At 50.6% G+C, this 21,893-nt stretch overlaps 1 protein-coding gene across 1 annotated transcript in view; it reads right to left on the bottom strand.

The window, feature by feature from the left end:
• Nucleotides 1–3,426: 3,426 nt before the first annotated feature.
• Nucleotides 3,427–21,893, bottom strand: part of SPSB4 (splA/ryanodine receptor domain and SOCS box containing 4) — a 79,322-nt gene continuing 60,855 nt past the window's right edge. The window contains exon 3 of the mRNA XM_077756656.1: nt 3,427–4,523. Coding sequence (XP_077612782.1) covers nt 4,396–4,523 — 128 coding nt within the window. The 3' untranslated portion in view covers nt 3,427–4,395. The remainder of the gene's footprint in view (nt 4,524–21,893) is intronic.

Genomic DNA, 21,893 nt, shown 5'->3' with positions numbered 1-21,893 from the left:
CTGGGTGTTGGTGAGCCCTTTGGGCATCAGTGGCTGAGGCTATGAGACACTTCAAAGTCAAGTTTAGAACTTTCAGGCTTCCCTCCTGAGCTGCCCTTGGTTGAGTGTGCCTGTGTATGTGACCGTGTTATAGTAATAGCCCAGAGAGGTGAACTCAGAAGCTTTTACCCGGATCTAGAGAGTTACACCCATGAGGGAGGTTGTCAGTGAGAGGTCTCGATGCTGTGCTGTGCGGAGGGCGAACCTAGCGCTGGATCAGAGAACAGAGACTTCTCAAGAGGCTGTCACTACCCAGCGTCAGCCAACGTCACCAGAAAGGAATGTGGGCCTGGTCTCACCACATCTCCCTGTTGTTTTAAGAGACATCAGAAATCTGGATTTTCTGTTAAATTACTTGATTTCACTGAGTTGGGCTCAATTTTATTTAAACACACACACGAAGTGGGATGAGAAAACATGTCTACAGGCTGGAATGGGACCCAGCCCCTCAGAACTAGGGGGAAGAGCAGACCAGCTCCTTGGGTTTCGGACTGAAAGTGGACATTCCTCTCTTTGCCAGGGGCCCGGGGAAAGGCTCCGCATGGTCTCCTGTCCAGTGGCCGAGGCCCAGCCGTGTCTCCCGTCCAGAGGCTGTAGCTGGGAGCCAGGTTGTGGGGAGCAGGCCCACTGTCCTGCACAAATCAACCACCACGTAACCGTGTTATTTGCTACCTGCTGCCTGTCTGGCTGCCACATCATGAAGTGATGAAATCTTTGTTTCTCAGTGAGAGAGGCCGGCTGCTGGCATGAGGGTTTGAAGAAAAAACAAATGAAAGAGGATGGCCTTTGTCCAGAGACTGGCAATGTTAGATGGGTTCAAGCTCAGCCCTGTGTGGGGCCGGGCCCCCCAAATGCTCTATTCATAGACAATTAGAAAGAAGTTAGGGGGACTGTCTCAGCAAGTGCCTCTGTCAGAAATAGGTCATGGAGAGAAAGGCCAAACCTCAGAGAATGTGCCAGGTATGAGAGAGAGCTAGGGGCTCAGTTATGATGGGCACTGGCTTTGGGGAGCGGTCACAGGCTCCCAAAATGCCTGCACTGGGGTGTGGGGGGCAGGGCTAATACACTAGGAACCTTGGGGACATGTCATACATCACAGGCAAACTGAACTGGTGCTTGAGGCAGGTAGCCACACAGTGGCTCCTGACCGGAGCCCAGCTCACCAGAGCCCAGCAGCTCCTCCTTTGAGGACGGGACAGCAGGAAGTTTCCCACCCAGTGATTCCCCCCTTTGGTATGTATGGCTCCCTCTCACTTTTTTCACAACTCTGCATCTTCGCATTGGCTTTCCTTCATCACTGTCAGTCCTGGGCGCCTTCTGCTCCCTGCTCTCTAGCCCCGCCCGGCTCCTTTCTTCCCTCTGACATCATTCCGAGGCTTTGCTTCCTGTTACCTGTCTCTCCCCTCAGAATGGGAGGTCCAGCAGGATGGGACCTCACCCCCTTCTTCGTGTTCTGGCAGTGCTGGGCGCACTCCAATGCCCAACAATACGAATGGCTAAGGGGGTGAAAGGGCCTGAGGTCCCAGAGGCCTCATGGCCAGGTCCTTGGCTCTAGGAATTCCTTCTCTCCCCCAAAGACTTTCCTTGCAGGTTTCACGGGCATCCCAGCTACAAGGGGGCACGTCCACACACATCTCCACCTTGCGGACCTTTGCTGAGGCCATGTGTCTGGTTCAGGCGTGTGTGGGAACAACAGGCCCAGACTCTGCCATCCCAAGCTCTCAGTCCACAGGGACAGCCAAGCCAGTGCTTGGGCAAGGGCCTGGGATGCGAGGAGTGGACTCTCAGAGCAGGTAGAGGTTGGTAGGTGGCTTAAGGAGGGCTTCCTGGAGGCGGGTCAATCGAAGCCGATCCTGGAGAAAGTAAATTGAGGATGGGGAGAACATTGCTGGGATGAAGGAAATTGCATAAGCAAAGTGTGGACAAGACAGATGTTTTTAAGCTGGAAAGATGGTGGTGAAACTGGGTCCCTAGGAGTCAGGAGAGGAAGAGTCCTTGTCCACTCGCCACCTGGTCTAGCCACTACAGTGTGTAGAGAAGGGAGTGTCACAGTAAGTGACAATGCTGGACTCAAACCCAGGCCCCCTGACTCCAAAACAGAGCCCAGCCTCAGTCCCGACCTCAGAGCGAGGGAAGAACACTGTCCCTGGTGGTAGGTTTAGCTCATCTGATGCTTTCTGTCTGTCCTCACCGAGGTTGTCTTAGCTTAAAAAATACGTATGAGGAGTGCCACCTCCTTCAGGAAGCCTTCCCTTCAGGCCCTATCTTCCCACACCCGCTTCGTGATCTTCCTCTCACTTTATCAGTCTGTAACATCTGTAAACATCTCCCCTGGAGGGACAGATCTGCCTGTGCTCTGGGTCCTCAGAGGTTGACGTGGTACGGGTTGGTGACCTGTAGTGCTGAGTGAATGTTGGGCCCTTATCCTGAACTGGCTCCTGACCTGCTCACAGCTCCAAGCCTGCCGCCAAGCCTGCCGCGGCTGCATACTCACTCACCCTCCAGCAATTTGCACTACTTCTTGACCATGACATGCATGTGCAGGGTCGCATCCAGTTCCACCTCCAGAGCCAGCCCTCGGACACCCCCACCCTGGCGTGGTCCAACCTGTTTCTCCACCATCGTGACTAGCTTTGTGTGGACCCAGGCCCCAGACACATTCGTTTTTCCAGGGCAGGCCTTTGTAAAATGCCTCAGGTTTGGGCTCAAGTGGGAACAAGACAGAAGAGGCAAGGGGGCACCTGGGGGACTCAGTCAGATGAGCATCGGACTTCAGATCAGGTCATGATCTCCTGGTTCCTGACGTTCGAGCCCCACATCCAGCTCTGTGCTCACAGCCCAGAGCCTGAGGCGTGATTCAGATTCTGTGTCTCTCTTTCTGCCCCTTCCCTGCTCACGTTCTGTCTCTGTCTCTCAATAAGAAATAAACATTAGAAGAAAAAAAAAAAAAGACAGAAGAGGCACGAAGAGCCTGGGGAGGGGTTTGCACTCCTGCCTTCTGAGGGCCTGGGAACCCACCAGCCAGGCTAGAGGAAGACACCCTCCCAAAGCTCCCCACGCAGCATTTAGTAAACAGCGGAAGGACTGAACAGCAAACTTTATTAGAAACGCTCCTCATTCATCAAATTCACATTAAAGTCGGGGAAGGCAGTGCCGGCTGGGGCTCTGGGATCCCACTGCCGTGACGATTTCCAGTTAGAAACGAGTCTGCGCAGAGAGCTCCGGAAGCGCACGGGAGACGCCCACTGGCAGCAGCGGGCGGCGGCGTCCGCAGGGGAGGCCCGGGCTCGGAGCGCGCAGGGAAGCGGCTCCCCACGGCCACCCCTCCGGTCCCGGGCTACCCCTGCGGCCCCAAGCTGATAAATAAACAGCACATCACACACACGCTTGAAACAGAAACAAACTCGTATATGTCTCCTAAAGTGAAAAAATAATTCGCTCAAATAAAGCTTTGTGGCGCTAGGAACATCCGAATGGACGGTTGCCCAGAGACCCTCAGAGCCCCAGGGAGGCTCCCCAGCCTGTGACATCATCCACTCGGGTGTCACAGTGCCCCCAATTCCCCCATTAGCACCTTTGGACTAAGTACTGCCTTCACCACATTCCTCTTTTAAAATACCATGAAACATAAGATAATAATAATAAAGGCTACACTCTGTCCCTGGGGTGAATTAGTCAGACTCAGCTTCCCTGAAGAGGGGTGCCTGGGGCAGCCAGCGAGCTGCGGGTCAGCGGTGGGGACAGAGGGCACGCCAAGGGGTGAGTAAACAACGTGCAAAGAGGTCAGCTGGAAGGGGTCTACACACTGCTCTGTCCACTGGCCAATTCTGCAACCGGGCATCCCTGGGTAACAGTCTTTCAAAGGGGCGCAAAGTACAGTGTCAGGGGTGGGGGCCCAGACGGGCACCGGCATCAAGCTGCTTTCCTCGTTCGTTATTCAGACGCAATTTCCTCCCGAGCTGGCCAGTCTTCCCCTGGCCCTGTCTGCACCCGGGCACACAACAGCAAGGCTCCCGCCCAAATGTTTTATTCATTCTCTTCAATAAGGCTCTCTGCTCAATGCCAGGGCCGCTGTGTCTTGGTGGTGGGCAGGATCTCCGCTGGGCGCAGGCCCCAGGCTCCTCGCGGCTCCCAAGGAGGTGCCCGACTTAGGAGAGCTGCCTCCAGGGCGGCAAATACTGTTGGCAAGAGACATTTCACTTTCGAAGTTGGCGACGCGTCCCGGTCCTTTCAAAGAACGGAGTGTCCTGGCGCTCTGGGGCGAGGAGGAGGACACCTTCCTGAATGTACTGTGTGACCGTGAGAGGACAGGCCCAGGCCGTGGTGTGTGTGGGTCCCCACTGCTGCTCCTCAGCCTCACTGGTATTGCAGATAGTTTTTGAGAGATTGAGGCAGGGGCAGGGCGCCGATGTCCCGTAGGCGTTGGCGGCCTAGGGCCAGGCGGATGGATCTCCGGCACAGGTCCATCAGAGGCAGGGGCTCGGCTGCAACGAGAGGGAAATGGATTAGTCTTGCCAGTGCCTTGCACACCTTCTCACCTCTGCCTACCATCTCCCCACCCACCACCAGCCCACCTGCTCCTCTGAGCTGGCCGCCAGGGCTCCTCCTCCAGGAAGCCTTCTTCGGTTATTTTAGCTGGAGGCTTAAAGAAGGGGTTTTCAAACTGTGGGAAGCAACGGATTAGACTAAAGAATCCTGAAATCGGGGTGCCTGGGTGGCTCATTTGGTTAAGTGTTGGACTTCAGATCAGGTCATGACCTTGTAGTTCAGGAGCTGGAACCCTGCCTGGGGCTCTGTGCTGACAGCTTGCAGCTTGGAGCTGCTTCAGATCCTGTGTCTCCCTCTCTCTCTGCCCCTCCCCCACTCACTCTCTCTCTCTCTCTCTCTCTCTCTCAAAAATAAGCAAACATTTAAAAAAAAAAGAAAAAAGAAAAGAGGAATGCCCGGGTGACTCAGTCAGTTAAGCATCTGACTTCCACTCAGGTCATGATCTTGCCATTGGTGAGCTGGGAGCCCCGCATCGGTCTCTGTGCTAACAGCTGGGAGCCTGAAGCCTGCTTCAGATTCTNCCCCCCCCCAAAAAAAAAAAAAAAAAAAAAAAAAAAAAAAAAAAGAATCCTGAAATCAATTCATTGGATGGTGACCAGCAATTTTAAAAAAAGAAAGAGAAGAAAGGGAAAATGGAGAACAATGACCATGGCAAGAGTAAGTATCATTCCATGACAGCTTTTTCTCTGATGTGCATGTTCAGTGTGTTTCAATGGAAAAAATACTTCTCTTGGCAGGTCGTGATAAAAATGAAAGCCTCTGACCTAGGAAGGGATCTGAACAGGTGAGGCTTGGGAGGCTGTTTGAAATTCCTTTGAACGCTCAAACTTCTCCTGTAGCATCTTTTGATAATTAGCAGAGGGATGCATTTTCTTCTAAAATCCAGTTCTGGGGAAATTCATGAATTAAAATCCATAACCCACAGAACACCTGGACGTAGGACCAAGTTTAGTTTTATCGCACACATATTTATTAAGCTCTTATTCTCTTCCAGGCCCTCTGATTGGACCTAGTGTTACAGAGATAACTAAACCAAGGCCAGAGGCAGCCCTGGAAGTGGAGGAGGGCTCGTGGTCCAGAGTTTAAACAGGTGAATAATTATAATAGAGTGTAATGTATGCAATGACTCCTAAATGCACAAGGGACAGAAACTGGGCAGTTCCTATGGAAGAATTCATAATCTTCAAAGGGAGGATTACTGACGAGGTTTTGAAGGATGAATAGGAGTTGTATGTCATGTTAGTGAGGGGAGTATTCTAGGCCGAGAGAACAGGCAAAGGCACAGAGGCATAAAATAGGATAGGCTGGAAGGTTTGGAGGGAGAGGAATGGGTCTGCTGGGTCACAAATAAAGAGGATGGTGGTCACATGTTGTCTCATATGGCTTGTACAGGCCTAGTTTCCCCAAGCCTATGGTATCACACTGGAGGCCTGATGGTGCATCTTTTTTTTTAAAGATTTTTTTCTTTAAAGAGAGAGAGAGTCGGGAGGGGCAGAGAGAGAGAGAGAGAAAGAAAGACAGAATCCCAAGCAGGCTTCGTGCTGTCAACACAGAGCCTGTTTTGGGGCTCAGTCTTGCAAATGTAAGATCATAACCCCAGCTGAAATCAAGAGTCAGACACTTAATCGACTGAGCCATCCAGGCACCCCTTGAAGCTGCATCTGAATGCTTTATTGGTAACAGAACAAGTGATAGTTTAAAAACATTCTATAATGTGCTAAGATGCAATAAAACTATAAGTGTTAAGTACAAGAGTCGTGATAGGAATAATATCATAATGGATGGGAAAGTGGTCAAGAGTGTGTTTTGGAGAATTTTCCTTTGCTAGAGCTGCAGAGTTAATACAGAGAGCCATGTAAACTGAAGGAGGACGTGGCCAGTGCACTGGAAGCCACATTCCAGCGTGTCCCCAGCTCTCCTTCACTCGGGGCAAGGCTGTGCAGAGGCAAATCTGTATGCAGGATTGGTGACTTTAAACATTCTCGCCTCTGTATCTTCTTCTGACCCTCATACAAACGCTCACAGTTGGCCAGGGAGGGATCACTTACCCTCAGTCACCATGCCTAGGCCCACACCTGACACCTCTCTTGAGGCATCCCCGTCTTTCCCATACCTACATCATTATATCTAGCTCTCCCTAACCCTGTCCCCCACCTGTTCGGATCCAAGCTTTGCCATACTCCCCAAGTCATGTCTCTGTGAACATCCCTTCCCAAACCCCGATCTTCTTATCTATTTATAGTTACTTTAATTTGTGGGTTTCCCTCTCTTGACCAACTCCCCCCCAATTATAGTTACTTTAAATTATCTATTATTTATATATTTTTTATTTGAGTATAACTGACACTCAGTGTCATATTAGTTTCAGGTTAATCATAGTTACTCTTTACTGGAGACTTATTACGTGGTGAGGTGCTGTGCTGAGCTCAGCTCACAGGAATGTGTTATCAAACTTATATCCCAACAACATTTTGGGGTAGAAATTATTATTGTAAGTATTATTATTACCCCCATTTTATTTTTATTTATTTAAAATTTTTTTAGTTTATTTATTTTGAGAGATAAAGAGACAGCATTAGTAGGAAAGAGACACAGAGAGGGGAGAGACAGGGAATCCCAAGCAGGCTCTGCACTGTCAGCGCAGAGCCCGATGCAGGGCTCAAATTCATGAAAACATGAGATCATGACCTGAGATGAAGCCAAGAGTCTGATGCTTGACTGACTGAGCGACCCAGGTGCCCCATCCCCATTTTAAGGAGGAGGGAACTGAAACACAAAGAGGGTAAGCCACTTGCCCAAGGTCACATGGCCGGTAAGTGCCCAGGCCAGCAGCGGGGCCTCACTCATGGCATGGGCAGAGCATAGGTGGGTGCCATGCACAGGGGGTACGGACCAGAAGTGCACTCTTCCTCCGCTTAGACAAACGCGGCAAGACTTTCCAATTCCATTCCTTGTTACAAGCAGCCTGTGAGCTTCTTAAAGGACATGACCCTGACTCACCTGTCCTTGGACCTATGGCTGTCAGTCTGCGCACAGGGAGATAGCCCAGCAATTGTCTATTCAGCGAACGAATTGATGTTCTGCTTCGGGGCATGTCCTCTACAGATGTTTTAAGCTACTGGAATAAATGGCTCTTGGCACCATTTCTGCCTCAGCTCCCCACTCTCCTGTAAGTCCCAGGAGAACAGGGCAGTTTTAATTGAGGTGGGGATTTAATTGTGGTGGGGATTCAGTGAGCTGGAAAGTGTAGTGCACTTAGCACGATGACCAGCACAGAGTGGGTGTTGAACACATGCCACTGCTAGCTATCTCCTCCCCACCCGGGCATTTGGTTGGTTGTCCTTTGTGAGAATAAGCCTGGGGAGGGCTGGTAACAGGTAGGCTCTAGCTGGGAGGCCGGCAGTTACTTCTCTGAGTGAGGGGAGATGGGCCGGCACTTTGCATCAGGAAAATTCTGAGCTGTTAATGTTTGATAATCATGTCAGAGCTTGAAAGCTTTCTTAAATATTTTAAAGCTCTAGGCACACATCAGGTCCTCAGTGCCCAAAACGCTAAGCCTTTTCAGCAAACCCAATGCCCTGTGTACCCTCTGCCTCGTTAGGGGCTGAGCAGAAGGAAAGAACTCTGTTTATCCATTCATTCCTCTGTGGTCTTTGAAATCAGTCCAGAGCCCAACTCCAAAGGAAGCGAGAAAGGTGGTGGGAGCTGGGGGGTCGGGGCATGTCTTTAGCTCTAAATGTGAAATGTAAGTCATCTCTCCTAATTTCTGAGTGACCTTTGAACTGATGGCTGTGCGGCAGCCGGCCGCTGTGGAACTTCCAAGGCTCCGGGGATGCCCAGTGTTGGCTGGGCCCACCCTCCGACTCTTCTTTTTCTGACTCCCCTTGGCTTTGGGACCCTTCTGGGAAGTGCCAAATGTGGAGGTTTAGCAATGATCAACCAGGTGGGAAGAGAAACACAGAATCTTTCAGCATAGGAGCCATTTTCAGAAATGTTTTCCAACTAAGACAATGAAAGAGGAGTCCTTGTTCACAAAAGTGCATATGCAAATGGCCAATAAGTAGGTGAAAAAGTGCTCAACTTTAAATTAACACCATAATGTGACTCTGCTGCCTGCCTGCCAAAACAGGCCAAAAGGAAAATAAGACAATAGCAAGAGCTGACGAGGATGAGGAGGAACTGGAGCCCTCATAACGCGGAGAGCATGCAAGCTGGCATAGCTGTTGTGGAACACTAAAGCTGAGCTTATGGCCTGCAGACTCACTTCCGGTGTGGGCCAGTATCCCAAATGCAAGTACACGAATGCTCATAGACGCACTATTTGTTTTTAAAGTTTATGTAATTATTTTGAGAGAGAGACAGAGAGTGAGCAGGGGAGGGGCAGGGGGTGAGGGGGGCGGGAGAATCCCAAGCAGGCTCTGCACTGTCAGCACAGAGCCTGATGCAGGGATCAAACCCACAAATTGTGAGATCGAAGTCAAGAGTTCAGACGTTTAACCCACTGAGCCAACCAGGTGCCCCAGAAGCAGTATCTGTAACAGCACCAATCTGGAAACAATTCTACTGTCCACCAGCGGTGGAATGTAAGCATAAATTGTGTATCTTCACATAGCAGAACACTAACCAGCCATCAGAAAGAGGACACACAATTACATGCAAAAACACGGATGAGTCACAAATGTAATTTTGAGTGAAAGAAAAATACATTTTGTGTGGTTTCACCTATAAAGTTTCCCAAACAGGACGATGACATTAGGGCAGTGGTGATACTGGGCAGGAGGTGATTAGGAAGGGCAGGAGGAGGGGCTCCTGGGTGGCTCCGTCGGTTGAGCATCCGACTTCGGCTCAGGTCATGATCTCATAGTCTGAGTTCGAGACCCAGTCGGGCTCTGTGCAATCAGCTCAGAGCCTACAGCCTGCTTTGGAATCTGTGTCTCCCTCTCTCTCTGCCCCTTCCCCACTCACATTCTGTCCCTCTCTCTCAAAAATAAATAAACATTTAAAAAAAAAAGGAGGAGCAGGAGGAAGCTGGGGGCCAGGTACTTGTCCTGCTCTTTGACAAGTTCTGGCTGTACCAGTGTGTTCAGTTGATAGAAACCATCCAGCTTCGCCACCTGAGATTTGCATGCTTTCTGTGTATTTATGCATCAAAAATGCATTTAACGTTAAGAAAAATAAAAGATCACTGACTGAGTCAGGAGTGCCTCCCCTCTGTGGTTGGGGGGTGTGGACACAGCGCAAGCCAGACGTCTTCCCAGGGGCCTCGGCGGGGCCAAGTGGGGAGAGGAGGCTGGCTTGGAGTCCCTTCTCCCACTCCCACTGCCAGTGGGCCAGGCAGTTGGCGCACCTTCTGGGAACCACGTTTTTCTCATCTGTAAAGTGGGGAGAGAAACACCCCCAGCCACGTGTTGTGATGACAGTATGCTATAGCAGGCTCCTTGCCTTAAAGACATTCTCTCTACAGTAGGTCTTATCTCAGCCATCAGCCCAAGAGGCACCTTTAAAATAGTAACAACTTACTTACTATGGTTCTAAACATGCTTCAGTACATCGTCCTAATTGACAACACTGCTCTGCTCCTGATGAAGATTTATTGAAGCTGGGGCTGAATGTCTGGGTCCATGCTAAAAATATCACCAGGCAATCATTTCCAAGGTTCTGCGGTGACCTGAATTTTCCGTAATTCTCCATCAAGCCCCTGTACACCCCCAGGTAAGCCACAGAACTTCCCAGGGACTCTGTTTTGCTGTTGGTGAAGTGGGGAAGTTAGATCATCTGGCTTCAAGAGTCCATATCTGTGATGTATCAGTGAATGGTGGAGATTTCACGCAGGGATTGGTGGCTTAAGCAGCTTCCCTGGGCCCTTGATGTCCCCTCTGCCTGCGGTGGAAGATGCCAAGATGTGAGTCCTACCCTATATCCATCCATCCCTACATTAATATTTTGAAAAAAAGATCAACATTTTAAGGTCAGGAGATGAAATTCTTTTGCAGCAGCTATAGACAATGGTCAGCAGATGGGGGAAGGTTTGAGTGACAGCCTTGAAATCGGAACTTAAGTAGACCTGAGTACCATTTGTTTTCGGGAAAAGAAATGAGAAGACACGCATACGGGCAATCACATACACGCTCTATGTGCAGACACTGTGCTAATTGCTTATCCACAGACTATGGTTTTGGTGTTGGAAGACTCAGAGAATTGCCTGCATGTCTCTGGGCCTCCTCTCATGCTGCTCCCTCAGATGTTAGACCCTCCCTGCCTTCCAGAAGCCTGCCTGCTTTCTAGGACCCCAGCTAAGTGTCATCTTCTCCCCAATGGCTTGGCTCCTCTGCCTTCTCTGTCTACACCTGTCAAGTGTCACTCCTCTTAATTACGCAAATGGATAAATGTCATTACCCACTCCCTTCTAAAATATAAGGCATCCCTGTACCAACTGGCCCTGCCATGGTCAACAGGGACCCCAGCTTATATCTAAGAAAGCATTTGGAATCTGGAGTTTTCTCTTAGCAAGCTTCACTGTTTCCCCAGCAAAAAGCATTGTGATGGCAGCTGGGACAGAAGCTGTGTTTTCTGATGAACTCTATGCCAGCAAGCGTCGCTGGCACAGATGGTCCCCACAGTGCAGGTGTGGCCCACAGTTTTCCCTGGGATACGGAGTGAGGGAGAACCTTCATGCGCATAGGAGTGCAGCACAGCAGTACAGTCCTAAATAATGCATGGTCTTCCCCGGGCAACACTGCGGAGTGAGGACGTGGGAATCCTCCGAAGGGGCGAACCCAGAACAAAGTGTGCTAGAAAACACCACAGTTCAGAAAACTGAACTGTGTGGGGCTGTGCTCAAGGGGGCAGCCTGGACCACCCACTTATACCTCTCCCACCCATGTCTCCCGAAAGGGCAGAGGAGATGTGCACCTGTGTGCACATATGTGTGTAAAGGGTCTGACAACAGTACTGGAAAGCACAAAAGGCAGTCGGCAGCCTAGACGTTTGGATAAATCCTGGGAAGACAGGGACAGGATGGTGGAAAAATCAGGCAGAGAACGGGCAGCTCTGTGTGCATGGGCAAGACTGGGTGTGGAGCAAACATCAGGTAATCCCTCCAAGAACTCTGAGCTCAGCATCTGGGACAGCCTGGCCTTGCTCTCCGCATGCGATAGCCTGGGGGAAGCGCCTGTCATGGCCCGCCCAGCTCCCGGACCCAGTCCTCTCCAGGAAGGTGTGTCCAGCAGGAGAGTGGTCACCTGAAGGCTCCACAGCACTCCCAGCACAGGGGGACTGCACTGTCTTGGAGCAAAGAGCAGCTACAGGTCAGATCCCGAAAGAGCCTCTGCACATCCAGTCTGAATGTTATTCAGGGAGGTGCTCCTGCAGGATGAAAACGTACTCCGAGGGAAGAGTAAATGGAGCGGGGATGTGAAGGAAGGTGGCGTGATGGACGAGAAGAGCCAGTAGATTTTCTGCCTGTGGCCATCGCTTCTCTCGAGTGCCATCCTCCCCATAAGGCCCTGTGCCTCCTCACCTCTGGCCCCAAACCTCAGCGAATCTTCCTCTGTGCTCTCTGGAACTGCAGCTTTATACACAGAAAATTGTGCCCCTGACTTCTTCTGGAGCTCCCCCCCCCTTTCTGTGCATGGGGCATTCTCTCCCAGGCTCCACAGCCCCTTGGCCTTCCCTGGGGGCCGTCTGTGCCCGCAGGCCCAGGAGGTGGGCAGGACTCCTTGCCACATCTGCAGCTCTGCACCTGCCATCCACTTGTGAGAAGTCCCAGCTCCTCCTCGCACCCCTTGGCTCTGATCCTTGCTGTTTTCATCTACTGACCTCTGGCCCCTTGTTTGTCAGGGCTCTGGCCTGGCCTCCCAGGTCCCCTCTCTGTCCATATCTGCCGCCCGCCTCTGACGCAATCCTCCACAGGCACAACGCCCTCTTCACTCAGGTTCCTGGTTCTGGGCTGCCTCGTGCTCAGGACACTCTCCTCCACCCAGCTGCCCACCCCTGGGTCATGCCATGGAGCCCAGCCACATCCCTAAATGCCCCTTTCAGCACCCCAGTCTCTGACCACTGGATAAACCACCCCCACTGTGGCCACAGGACCCTCTCCTTTTTCGCTCAACCCATCAGCATTCTTTTCCTTCACCTTCCTCCTCACCCAGCTGAATGATTCCCCATCCCCAGCGACAAAGGATATGGGGGCAGACTGGCAGCACGGGTAGCCAGTGAGGGGCCGGCGGCGCAGGGCTGGGGACTGAGAATGAACAGGGAGTGAGGCGCACCTCAAGCTCAGTTCATCTCTGTTCAGTTCCATCTCAGGGCCCCCTCACCCGGAACCTGAAGCACAGCTGCGCGGAAAGTGGCCAAGCAGCTAGCAGCCCTGGGCTCTGGCTGGCCTCAGCCACCAGCTGGCAGAGTGGCTTTGCCTTCCTCCTTAGGGTCTCAGCTTCTATCAGTGTGGCAAGTGGTTTGGCAAGAAGGCTCAGGGTCCCTTCCACGGCTGGCACTTGGCAGAACAGAAATCACATTTAATCCTGGCAGCGGAAGGACTCTAACTGAACCCAAACAAATTGGGCTTAAATGTACATGAAAAAGTGAAAGGCAAGGCCAGTGAAGCCTGTGAGATAAATGTTAGGTAAACCTCGGAGATCTAGGGTCGTGGCTCCCAAGCTGCTAGCACAGGCAAGGTGGGCTTCCTGGGGGAGGTGGTACTGAGCCAGACCCAGGAGGGGTGGGCTGGCCATAACCTGCTATATGATCAAAGGCAGGGGGCTGGCTGCTCAGAGGCTGCACTCAGATTTACCAAGCAAGGCCCGTTTTAGCCACAGGCTCACATTAGCTGTGCCGAAGGAATGGGTAATCTGGTGACCTGAATCCTTCATCTGAGGGCCTTGTATCCACGGATACTCTCTGCTCTCTTGGCCCAGATCTCAGCAGAGCAGGAGCTGCCTGCCCCCTCACTCTGCTATGCCCGGGGCCCTGCCAAAGCCTGTGGGTGGGTGTCAGCTGTTGCCCTCACCCCGCTGTGAGGAAGAATGAATGGCTCCAGGCAGGTGTTGGGGTGGGGCGTGGAGGAGAGGCTCAGGTCTCCCTGGAGATTTGTGGCCTCAGCCCCTGTTGAGCCTCCTCAGCCTCTAAGCAGTTGCAGGCTGGGAAGCCCCTGTGTGTTTAGGTTGGGGAGGACTGGGGAGATGGGAAGAAGATCCCATAACTTGTTCAGCCGCTTGAGAGCCTGGCAGGGGTGTGGGGAGCAGTACTGGAGAGAAACCCTAGCTCAGCTTCCATTCTTGTACAGGGTCAAGGTCAGTCTCTATTGACAGAAAACCTGAACTTTCCCTGAACAATGTAAGATATCTTCATTGACCCATTCTGCAGATGGGGAAATCAAAGCACGAGGACGTCACTGTTATAATCAAAGTCTTCTTAAGAAGGGTTTGGAGGGATACCAGAGTCCCAGTGTCATTTTGTGGACTTTGAGGATAAAGTCTTGTCCCTCTGATGCAATGATGAATCACACATGCATGCACTCATCATACTTCTACTTCTAAACTTGCTTTGCAGGACCTGAGCAGGGAACCGGGCACACAGGGGCTCACGGGGCTACAGATGGGACAGGGAGACTGGATGAATGGTGGCAGCCCACATGGCTTTGTGTGGAGCAGGAGTTGCAAGGGGAGTTGTGAGAGCCAGGAAGAGGGGCACTTAGCCCAGCCTGGAGGTATCTAGGATGGCTTCCTGGAGGAGGCTGCAGGTAAGAGAAGTTTTAGAAGACGAATAAGAGTTAGCTTTACTGCTAGGTAAGGATGCCTATTGGCTCTAAAGCCATATCTCTAAGATGTGTTCAAAGAAATCTCGTTTGTGTAACATTGGGAGGAGTCCACAGTTTTTCTCAAATGACACTTTGAGGAAACAAAAATCGGTTGTTGAAGAAGATCTAGTCTGTTAAAAAAAAAAAAAAAAGTCAGTGCCCTCAACTTACTGGGAATAGAGGCTGTACACTCGATCTTTGCCAAGTGTCCATGAGGGTGCCCAGGCGAGTCCTAGGAATGAATGCACACTGTGAGATGGCGTGTGCCTCGCTCTTCAAATGAAGACATTTCCAAAAAGGCACATGTCCCTTTCCATTCTCATATCCCTGAATTCTGACAGGAATGATCAGTGGTGGTGTCCCTGAAGCCTGGGACACTTTCATTTTGGACGGGAAACTAAAACGACTATCAATCTCATCTCGACAGGTACTTAGCCCCTGCTATTATCTGAGTCAGGGACACTGTCACACCAGCCTCTGCCCCGGCTCCAGTCTGGGACCCTCGTGAGCCATCCATGGACCAACAGCATCAGCTTCAGTGGGGAGCCTGTTGGGAATGTGGGATCTCTGGCCTACCCTGAACAGCTGCACCAGAAGCAGTGATTTCACGAGATCCCCAGTGATTCCAATACAAGTGTCCACCCGCCCGCTCCACGGGGCTGCTCCACACATATCCCAACACCCAGGAGGGAATCCACATGCCTCCCGCGGCCCCTCCTCCTCCCCACTGTGCTTCTCTGGTGAGATCCCTGTCCCAGGGGCCATGTCTCATGCTCCTAAGCCCCTCCTCTGCCCTCCTCTGCCCTCCTCTGCCTTCCAAACTGGCCCTACCAGCAAGCCCTTCAATTCCCACCTTCTAAACTGGAAGGTGGATCTCTGATCCATCCTGTCTTTCTATCTTCAGGACCAGCCTTCTGGTCACCTCCTGACCCCACCATGAAAAGCAGCCTCCTGAGGGTCTCCCTGCCTCTCCCCCTCCCCATCTGGTGCAGCTTCCTCTTCCTCTCTCTGCTGGGTGAGCCTGTCCTCCAAATACCTCTCCCCAGCAGAGAGGCCTTTGTGTGGTTCTCGTCATTATGGTGACTCACCTGAGCAGTTTATGGGACTACACCTGTTGGAAATATTCTGTCCCGCTGCCAGACATCATTGTCTAATTTTCCATTTGGGAAGCATGGCTTCCCTATCCCCGACCACCATGAATTCCTCTAGCATCGTTTCCTGCGGGTGGTGCCCTCTTCACCCCTGCAGACTCTGGACTTCCCCGGGTAGGGACCGCCTCTGCCCTTACTTCCCGGCCCTTACAGCTCTGCTCTGCACCTGATGGGCGCTTGGTCTCTGACCAAGGAGGCAGCTGCAACACACCTCCTCTTTACAAAGGAAACTGTAGGGGCGCCTGGGTGGCTTAGTCAGTTAAGCGTCCGACTCGCTTAGGTCATGATCTCACGGTTTGTGGGTTCGAGCCCCACGTCGGGCTCTGTGCTGACTGCCAGCTCAGAGCCTGGAGCCTGTTTCAGAGTCTGTGACTCCCTCTCTCTCTGATCCTCCCCTGCTCACGCTGTCTCTCTCTCTCTCCTAGAAATAAATAAAACATTAAAAAATAAAAAAATTTAAAAAAAAGGAAACTGTAGCCCGGCTCTTCTGGTGCAAGGAACACATTTTTAAAAAGTAGCCCTTTTACACTGCCCTAGGCTGGCTGAAGAACCCTCCAGCAAGGTCCCACAGGCAGATAGAATTAGTAACACACTGCGCCAGTTCCTCGGCCTGGTGGAGGATGTTGCTGACTCAGCTGAAAAATTTCCCAGAATATCTGGCCGTTTTCAACTTGGGGCTTGCCTTGGGGAGCTGCGCAAGGGCTGGACACCCTGGCTTTGGATGAGGACAGCCCCTGGCCATGCGAGGAGAGCCGCAGGGTGCTGGGCAGAGGGCTCTGGCTCTGATATGCCCTGCACCATGGGCCGTCCCTGCGTCCCTATACGTTTTCTCAGCTACTGCAGTCCTGGGAAAGCCCGGCTGCCCCTACAGATGCTGAAACAAACACGTCTAACAGGGGTTGACCACAAAAGGGAGCACAATGGCCCTTCGGAGGCAGTTGGTGCAGGTCTTATCCAGGGCAGTGTTGGGACCGTCAGGGATGGGTCCCCCTTCTTCATGGCGTGTCCCCTTCTAAAGAAGAAGAATAAGGAGCGTGGGGGCAGCAGGACTTGCCGGCCACATAGCAAGACTTACTTAAAGCCACAGCAGTGAACACAGTGTGGTACTGGGACAGACAAACTAGTAAAGTTCAAAAATGGACTAAAACTAAGCCATTTAAACATACATCTATAAGTGAAAAATCTATAAGGAAGAATAAACACAAAATTGTTAGCAGGGATGAACCAGGTACAGACATGGAGGTACCCAACTACTGATGTTCTAGTCCTTGGGTTGGGGGATAGATTCATGGAAGCATTAAATGATAAGAAAGTAAATACATAAAGATGCAAGTTAGAATGAAAGAGGGCTATGAATGGTACCGATGACAGTGTATTACAACTAAGGATTGTGTTTAGTTCAATTCTGTGTATCGGAGTTTCAGTCAAAAACAAAAAAAAAGAGAAAGAGAGCAGAAGTGAGTGAGAGAAGTTCTGGCCTGGCCTCTCTCTGGCCAGAAGCTTGGCCAGAAGACAAATTATAGTTGAATTCTAGCTGATGAGTAATAATGGAGTCACCCTCGCCTGCCGAGAACTTCGCACTGCTTAAGAGAAGGCGTCGCTGGAAGGAGGCACAGCCCAGGCCCAGAGCTGAATTCTGGCTGTACATGGCCAGCCGCTTCCTCTGTAGAAGGGGGATGATGCCTGCCCCATGGGGGTGTGGGGGCATGAGATGAGAGGCACGGGCTTAGGCCTGGCGCACCTGGGTGATCAAACATGACAGCTACTGTTGTTCAAGAGCAGTTGATCATTTAGAACGAAGTGAAAGCAGAGTCAGGTGGTGTGAAGAGCGGGACGGGGTGCCCCGAGTAGGATGCCTCCACGTCACTAACCACAGGTAATTCTGACCAGAGGGCTGGGGAGGCCCAGCAGCTGGTGCACCAGGAAGCCGGGGTCCGAATCTAGCTCTGTGAAATCCCAGACTCTGGCCCTCCCCATCAGCCCCTTCTATTTTGGGGAAGTTCCTTTAATCTTTTCATCAGAAGCAGAAGCATGAGGAAAGCCATGAGTGCTGATCTATTTTCAAAGTCTAACTTGGTGTTCTTCTGGGCTCTTTGGCTGCATTTCTGGCAATAATAATAGTAAAAATGTAAATAGTCACAGCAAGGATGTACTTCTTATGTCTGGAGATGGTCTAAGTCTTACTGTACTTACTCCTTACTACCAATGATGCAGCTACTATTATGAATGCCCACTTACAGATTGAGGAAACTGAGGCACAGAGAGAGGTTGGGTAGTTTGCTTAAAGCCACCTAAAAGGGGTCAAAAAGGACCAGAACTCAGGCAGTATGGTTTGGGACACCCCTCGTGTTGGCACACTCTCCTGGGGAAGTGGGGTGACAGTCCTTGAGGAAGAAACCTAGCTCAGCTGACTGTCACCCAGTCTTTGTGCCCCAAGCCTCAGCCTTGCTCCGTGTGTGTCAGGGAGGGATAGCTCTTTCTTTGTGTGTGGAGATCCCTGGATGGACTGGAGGTGAGCCCCTGGCCCGACAAAGTCCATCCATGGGTGGCAGGCAAGTGGTGAGATATGCGGCTGATGAGGGACCCTGCCAAGTGGCGGACAGCAGCTAACGGGTTGTCCAGTCCACCTGGTTGCACCTGGGGTTTGGCCTGAAGAATTCAGAAAGGAGAAGGAAGCCAAAGCAGACCCCACGAGGGTGCTTCTCCCCTCCAGGTACGACCAGCAGCCCCACGGTCACCCCTTCCTGACTCAGCCCCAGCCCGTGCACCCTGCAACCATCGAGGCTAATGGGGACAGTTGACTCCTGTGCTCTAGCAAATAGCCAAGGCCAGGCAAACTTCCTTCCACTTGGGAAACGTCATCACCCTAGCCTCTTGCTAAACAGCATAAGCCTCGGGGGCTTAATATGAAGGCCTTCTAATGGATTTATGGTGTTTATTTGACCTTTCCAAGTGTGAGCTCAGAAACAGGCCCAGAGGAGGATGGTGGAAGCTTGTTTTTCTTAACTTAAGCAAAACTGATGAGTAAACTGAATTCTTGGATGGAGTCTGCCTAGTTTTCTTACCCTGGCTCCCACTCCTTTAGTTAGAGGATCCAAGTAGCTCAAGAGGAACCCTGTATTTAGGAGATAGCTGGGGAAGAGAAAAAGTGTGGCTAGTGAAAAGCGGTAAGTGATGAGGTCTGTAAATAAATATTTTCTGCGTGTAAAGAGCCATGATACAGCATAATACCTAGCAAATTTGGAAAGTCCTGCTCTATTTCCATTTCTCATTTCAAGGCAAATGGCTCTTGCTTTAGGTAACTTGTTAAAAAGTAAATGGTCAGTACATGAATGAAAGCCACTTCTAGTATCGCAGATGTGTTTGGATTTTAGACCAGAGGTGCCACCTCCAATGCCTAGGGGCCAGAGGGGGGTCGCCTGCGTGAATGGCAGGAGCAGGTGTAGGCAGTGGGCGCAAGGGCCCTCCACCAGGGGGCGCATAGGAGCTCCAGCCTCGGGTCCACGAAGGAAGGTAGGTGCAGTGTTACAGGTTCCCTGCTCTTTCCAAAACTCCTGAAATCCAGACTTTTATGTGACATTTCTGTGTTGTTTTAATTTAGCACAGCCAAACAAAACATTTCTAGGCCCAGACACAGACCCAGGCCAGCGGTGTCACTGCTACTGTAGATTGAAGCTCATCTACCACCTTGTCAGAATCTGGTTAACTGTCACCCCACCCTGCGGAGGGCACCCCATCCTTATAAACTTCTGGAAGGTCTGATCCAACTACAGAGCTACAACCTCGATGGAATCCAGCGATTTGCTCACTGTTCTTCCATGCTGAGGATGACTCTAGCTATAATATCTGTGATGACACGTTAAGAATCCTGAACTTCATGAAAACCCCATTCTCTCTCTCTCCAGCGTCCCTCACCATGGATTCTGAGTATTCAGATTGGGAAGATCTCACTCACTTGGTCACCAAATGCACCCACTCCTTCTTCACACTCGGTTTTCCTTGTGTAGACAGGTTGGCAAACCAACCAGGTTGGCAAAATGTACAACCCGCTGTGTAGCAATTAGGACACCTGGGAGTCCGGAGGGACTGTAGGGACCACCACAGAGTAACAGTAACAATACCACCACCACTACCCCCCCCCCCCAACAGTAATAATGGTGAATAAGGAGCTCACCCCAAGCACCAGCGCTTGCCCTTTGGTAACTGATTCAGTCCTCAGCATCCTATGAGGCAGGTACCATATTTACCCTCATTGTAGAGATCGGGAACAGAGAGGTTGTGTGATTCCCAAGGTCACCCAGAAAAAGCGCAGAGTTTCTTCCTCACAAGACACTATTCAATGTAGTTGGTGTAAAATGTCCATATCTATTTTCCCATAAAATTAGACACCTTCTTATTTCTTATTTTACTCCAGACAAGGCGTAGCAGATGGTAGAGGTTCAGGAACAAAAATATATTTGTAGAGAAAAATGACAGACAAAATTAATTTTTTTGTTAGAGCTGGACAAAGACAGGAAAATATTTTAGGTTCGGTTGCAGCCAAACCAGTTTCTTAAAGGAACATAGACTAAGAATCCCCTTGACCAATCTTGCAAGTTGCCGAGAGACTACATCTTAAAGGTTCCCACCATGGAACGGAGGTGTTAGCTTCCCCTGCAGCGGTAACCATTCTGTAGTATGTAAGTGTATCAAATCAACATGTTGTACATCTTAAACAAACTTATACAATGTTGTATGTCAATTATATCTCAATAAAGCTGGTTGGGGGAGGCTTGTTTCCCAGTAGTAATAATAAAACCTAAGGCGAGCAGCAGCTGCCTTCTGCTGGGTCCTGCATCTGGGCCCACCCGGCCCCACCAGCTTGAGATGCATCACCTCTCTGGGTTGGCACAGTGAGCCAGACACAGCGCCATCATCCCATGCTATTTCGTGGTGAGGAAAACAAGCCGGGAGGCTTAAGCCACTGGCACAATACTGCAGAACTGGCAACTGGCGGACAGTGCTGGTGTGTACTCACTATGCTTTCATCAGTTACCCCCTGGAGCCCTAGGTTCCCGGAGGATCCCCTGTGTGCAAAGCCAGGTGCTGGGGAATCAGAATTGAGTCAGGCACCCTCAGTTTGGGGAGCTCACAGTTTTCCAGGGGTCATGGGGGATAAAGGGTGCTCCCTAGTGCTATGCTTGGGGTGAGGGAGTTCACCTCTCAAAAACCTTCTGCATGAGCATAACTGCTGTTGTTGACTGAAGTCTGGTGACAGTTTCCTTGCAGTGAATTTATTTTTTAATTCTGGTGAAGTTAGTATAACATAAAATTAAGTATTTTAAAATATATCATTCAATGGCATTTAATACAGTCACAGTGTTGTAGAGCCACCACCTGTATCTAGTTCCAAACCCTTTTTATCACCCCCATAGGAGATCCTGTACCCATTAAGCAGTTAGTTCCCACCATCCGTCTTTCCACCAGCCTCTGGCAATCACTGATGTGCTTTCTGTCTCTATGAATGTATTTTGGAGAGCCCGCCTTCTGTATCTGGCTTCTTTTACTTAGCAACAATGTCTTCAGGGTTCCTCCATGTTGCATGTGTCAGAACTCCATTCCTTTTTATGGCTAAATAATAATCCATTGTGTTGATACACCATATTTTGTTTACTCATCCACTGATGGACATTTGGACATCCACTGATGGACATTTGGATTGTTTCTACCTCTTTTTGGCTATTGTGAATACTGTGTCTATGTATATTTGGGTACAACTATTTGTTTGAACACCTATTTTCATTTCTCCTGGGTATATAATGAGGAGTGGAATTACTGGGCCATAAGCTGATTCTATGTTTAACTTTTTGAGGAACCACCAAACTGTTTTCCACAGGGGGCCACATCATTCTACATTCCCATCAGCAATTTCTCCATATCCTTGTCAACATTTATTTTCAAAAATGTGAATTTAGTTGGACAAGACTCCTGGAGTAAGAGACAGAAGACCCAGGCCACAGTCTCACTATACTATAGTATTAATAGTGACCAGCATTTCTATGGTGTGTACTACATCAGGCACTGTTTTAAGAACTTTCCACAAACTAACTTCATTTAATCCTCACAACAGCCATCAGTATCTTCCTTTACAGATGAGGAAAGTCAGTCACATGGAGGTCATAGCCTGCCCAAGATTACTCAGCTAGTGAGTGGTTCAGGAGAGATCAGAACCCAGGCAGTGTTACGAAGGTTCTAACCACTGCACGCAGTGCCACTCTGGGCTGTGGTTCTCAGCCTGGGGGGCTGGGGGGGACAGGAGGGCAGGTCTTTTGGCCAAAACCGCAGAAACCTGTTGCCAAATGATTTTTTTATGTAGAACC

This window comes from Crocuta crocuta, unplaced genomic scaffold, assembly GCF_008692635.1.
Source record: "Crocuta crocuta isolate KB4526 unplaced genomic scaffold, BGI_CrCroc_1.0 scaffold337, whole genome shotgun sequence".
NCBI lineage: Eukaryota > Metazoa > Chordata > Mammalia > Carnivora > Hyaenidae > Crocuta > Crocuta crocuta.
The sequence above is the reverse complement of the archived record's forward strand: the minus strand, read 5'-3'. Positions and strand labels throughout refer to the sequence as shown.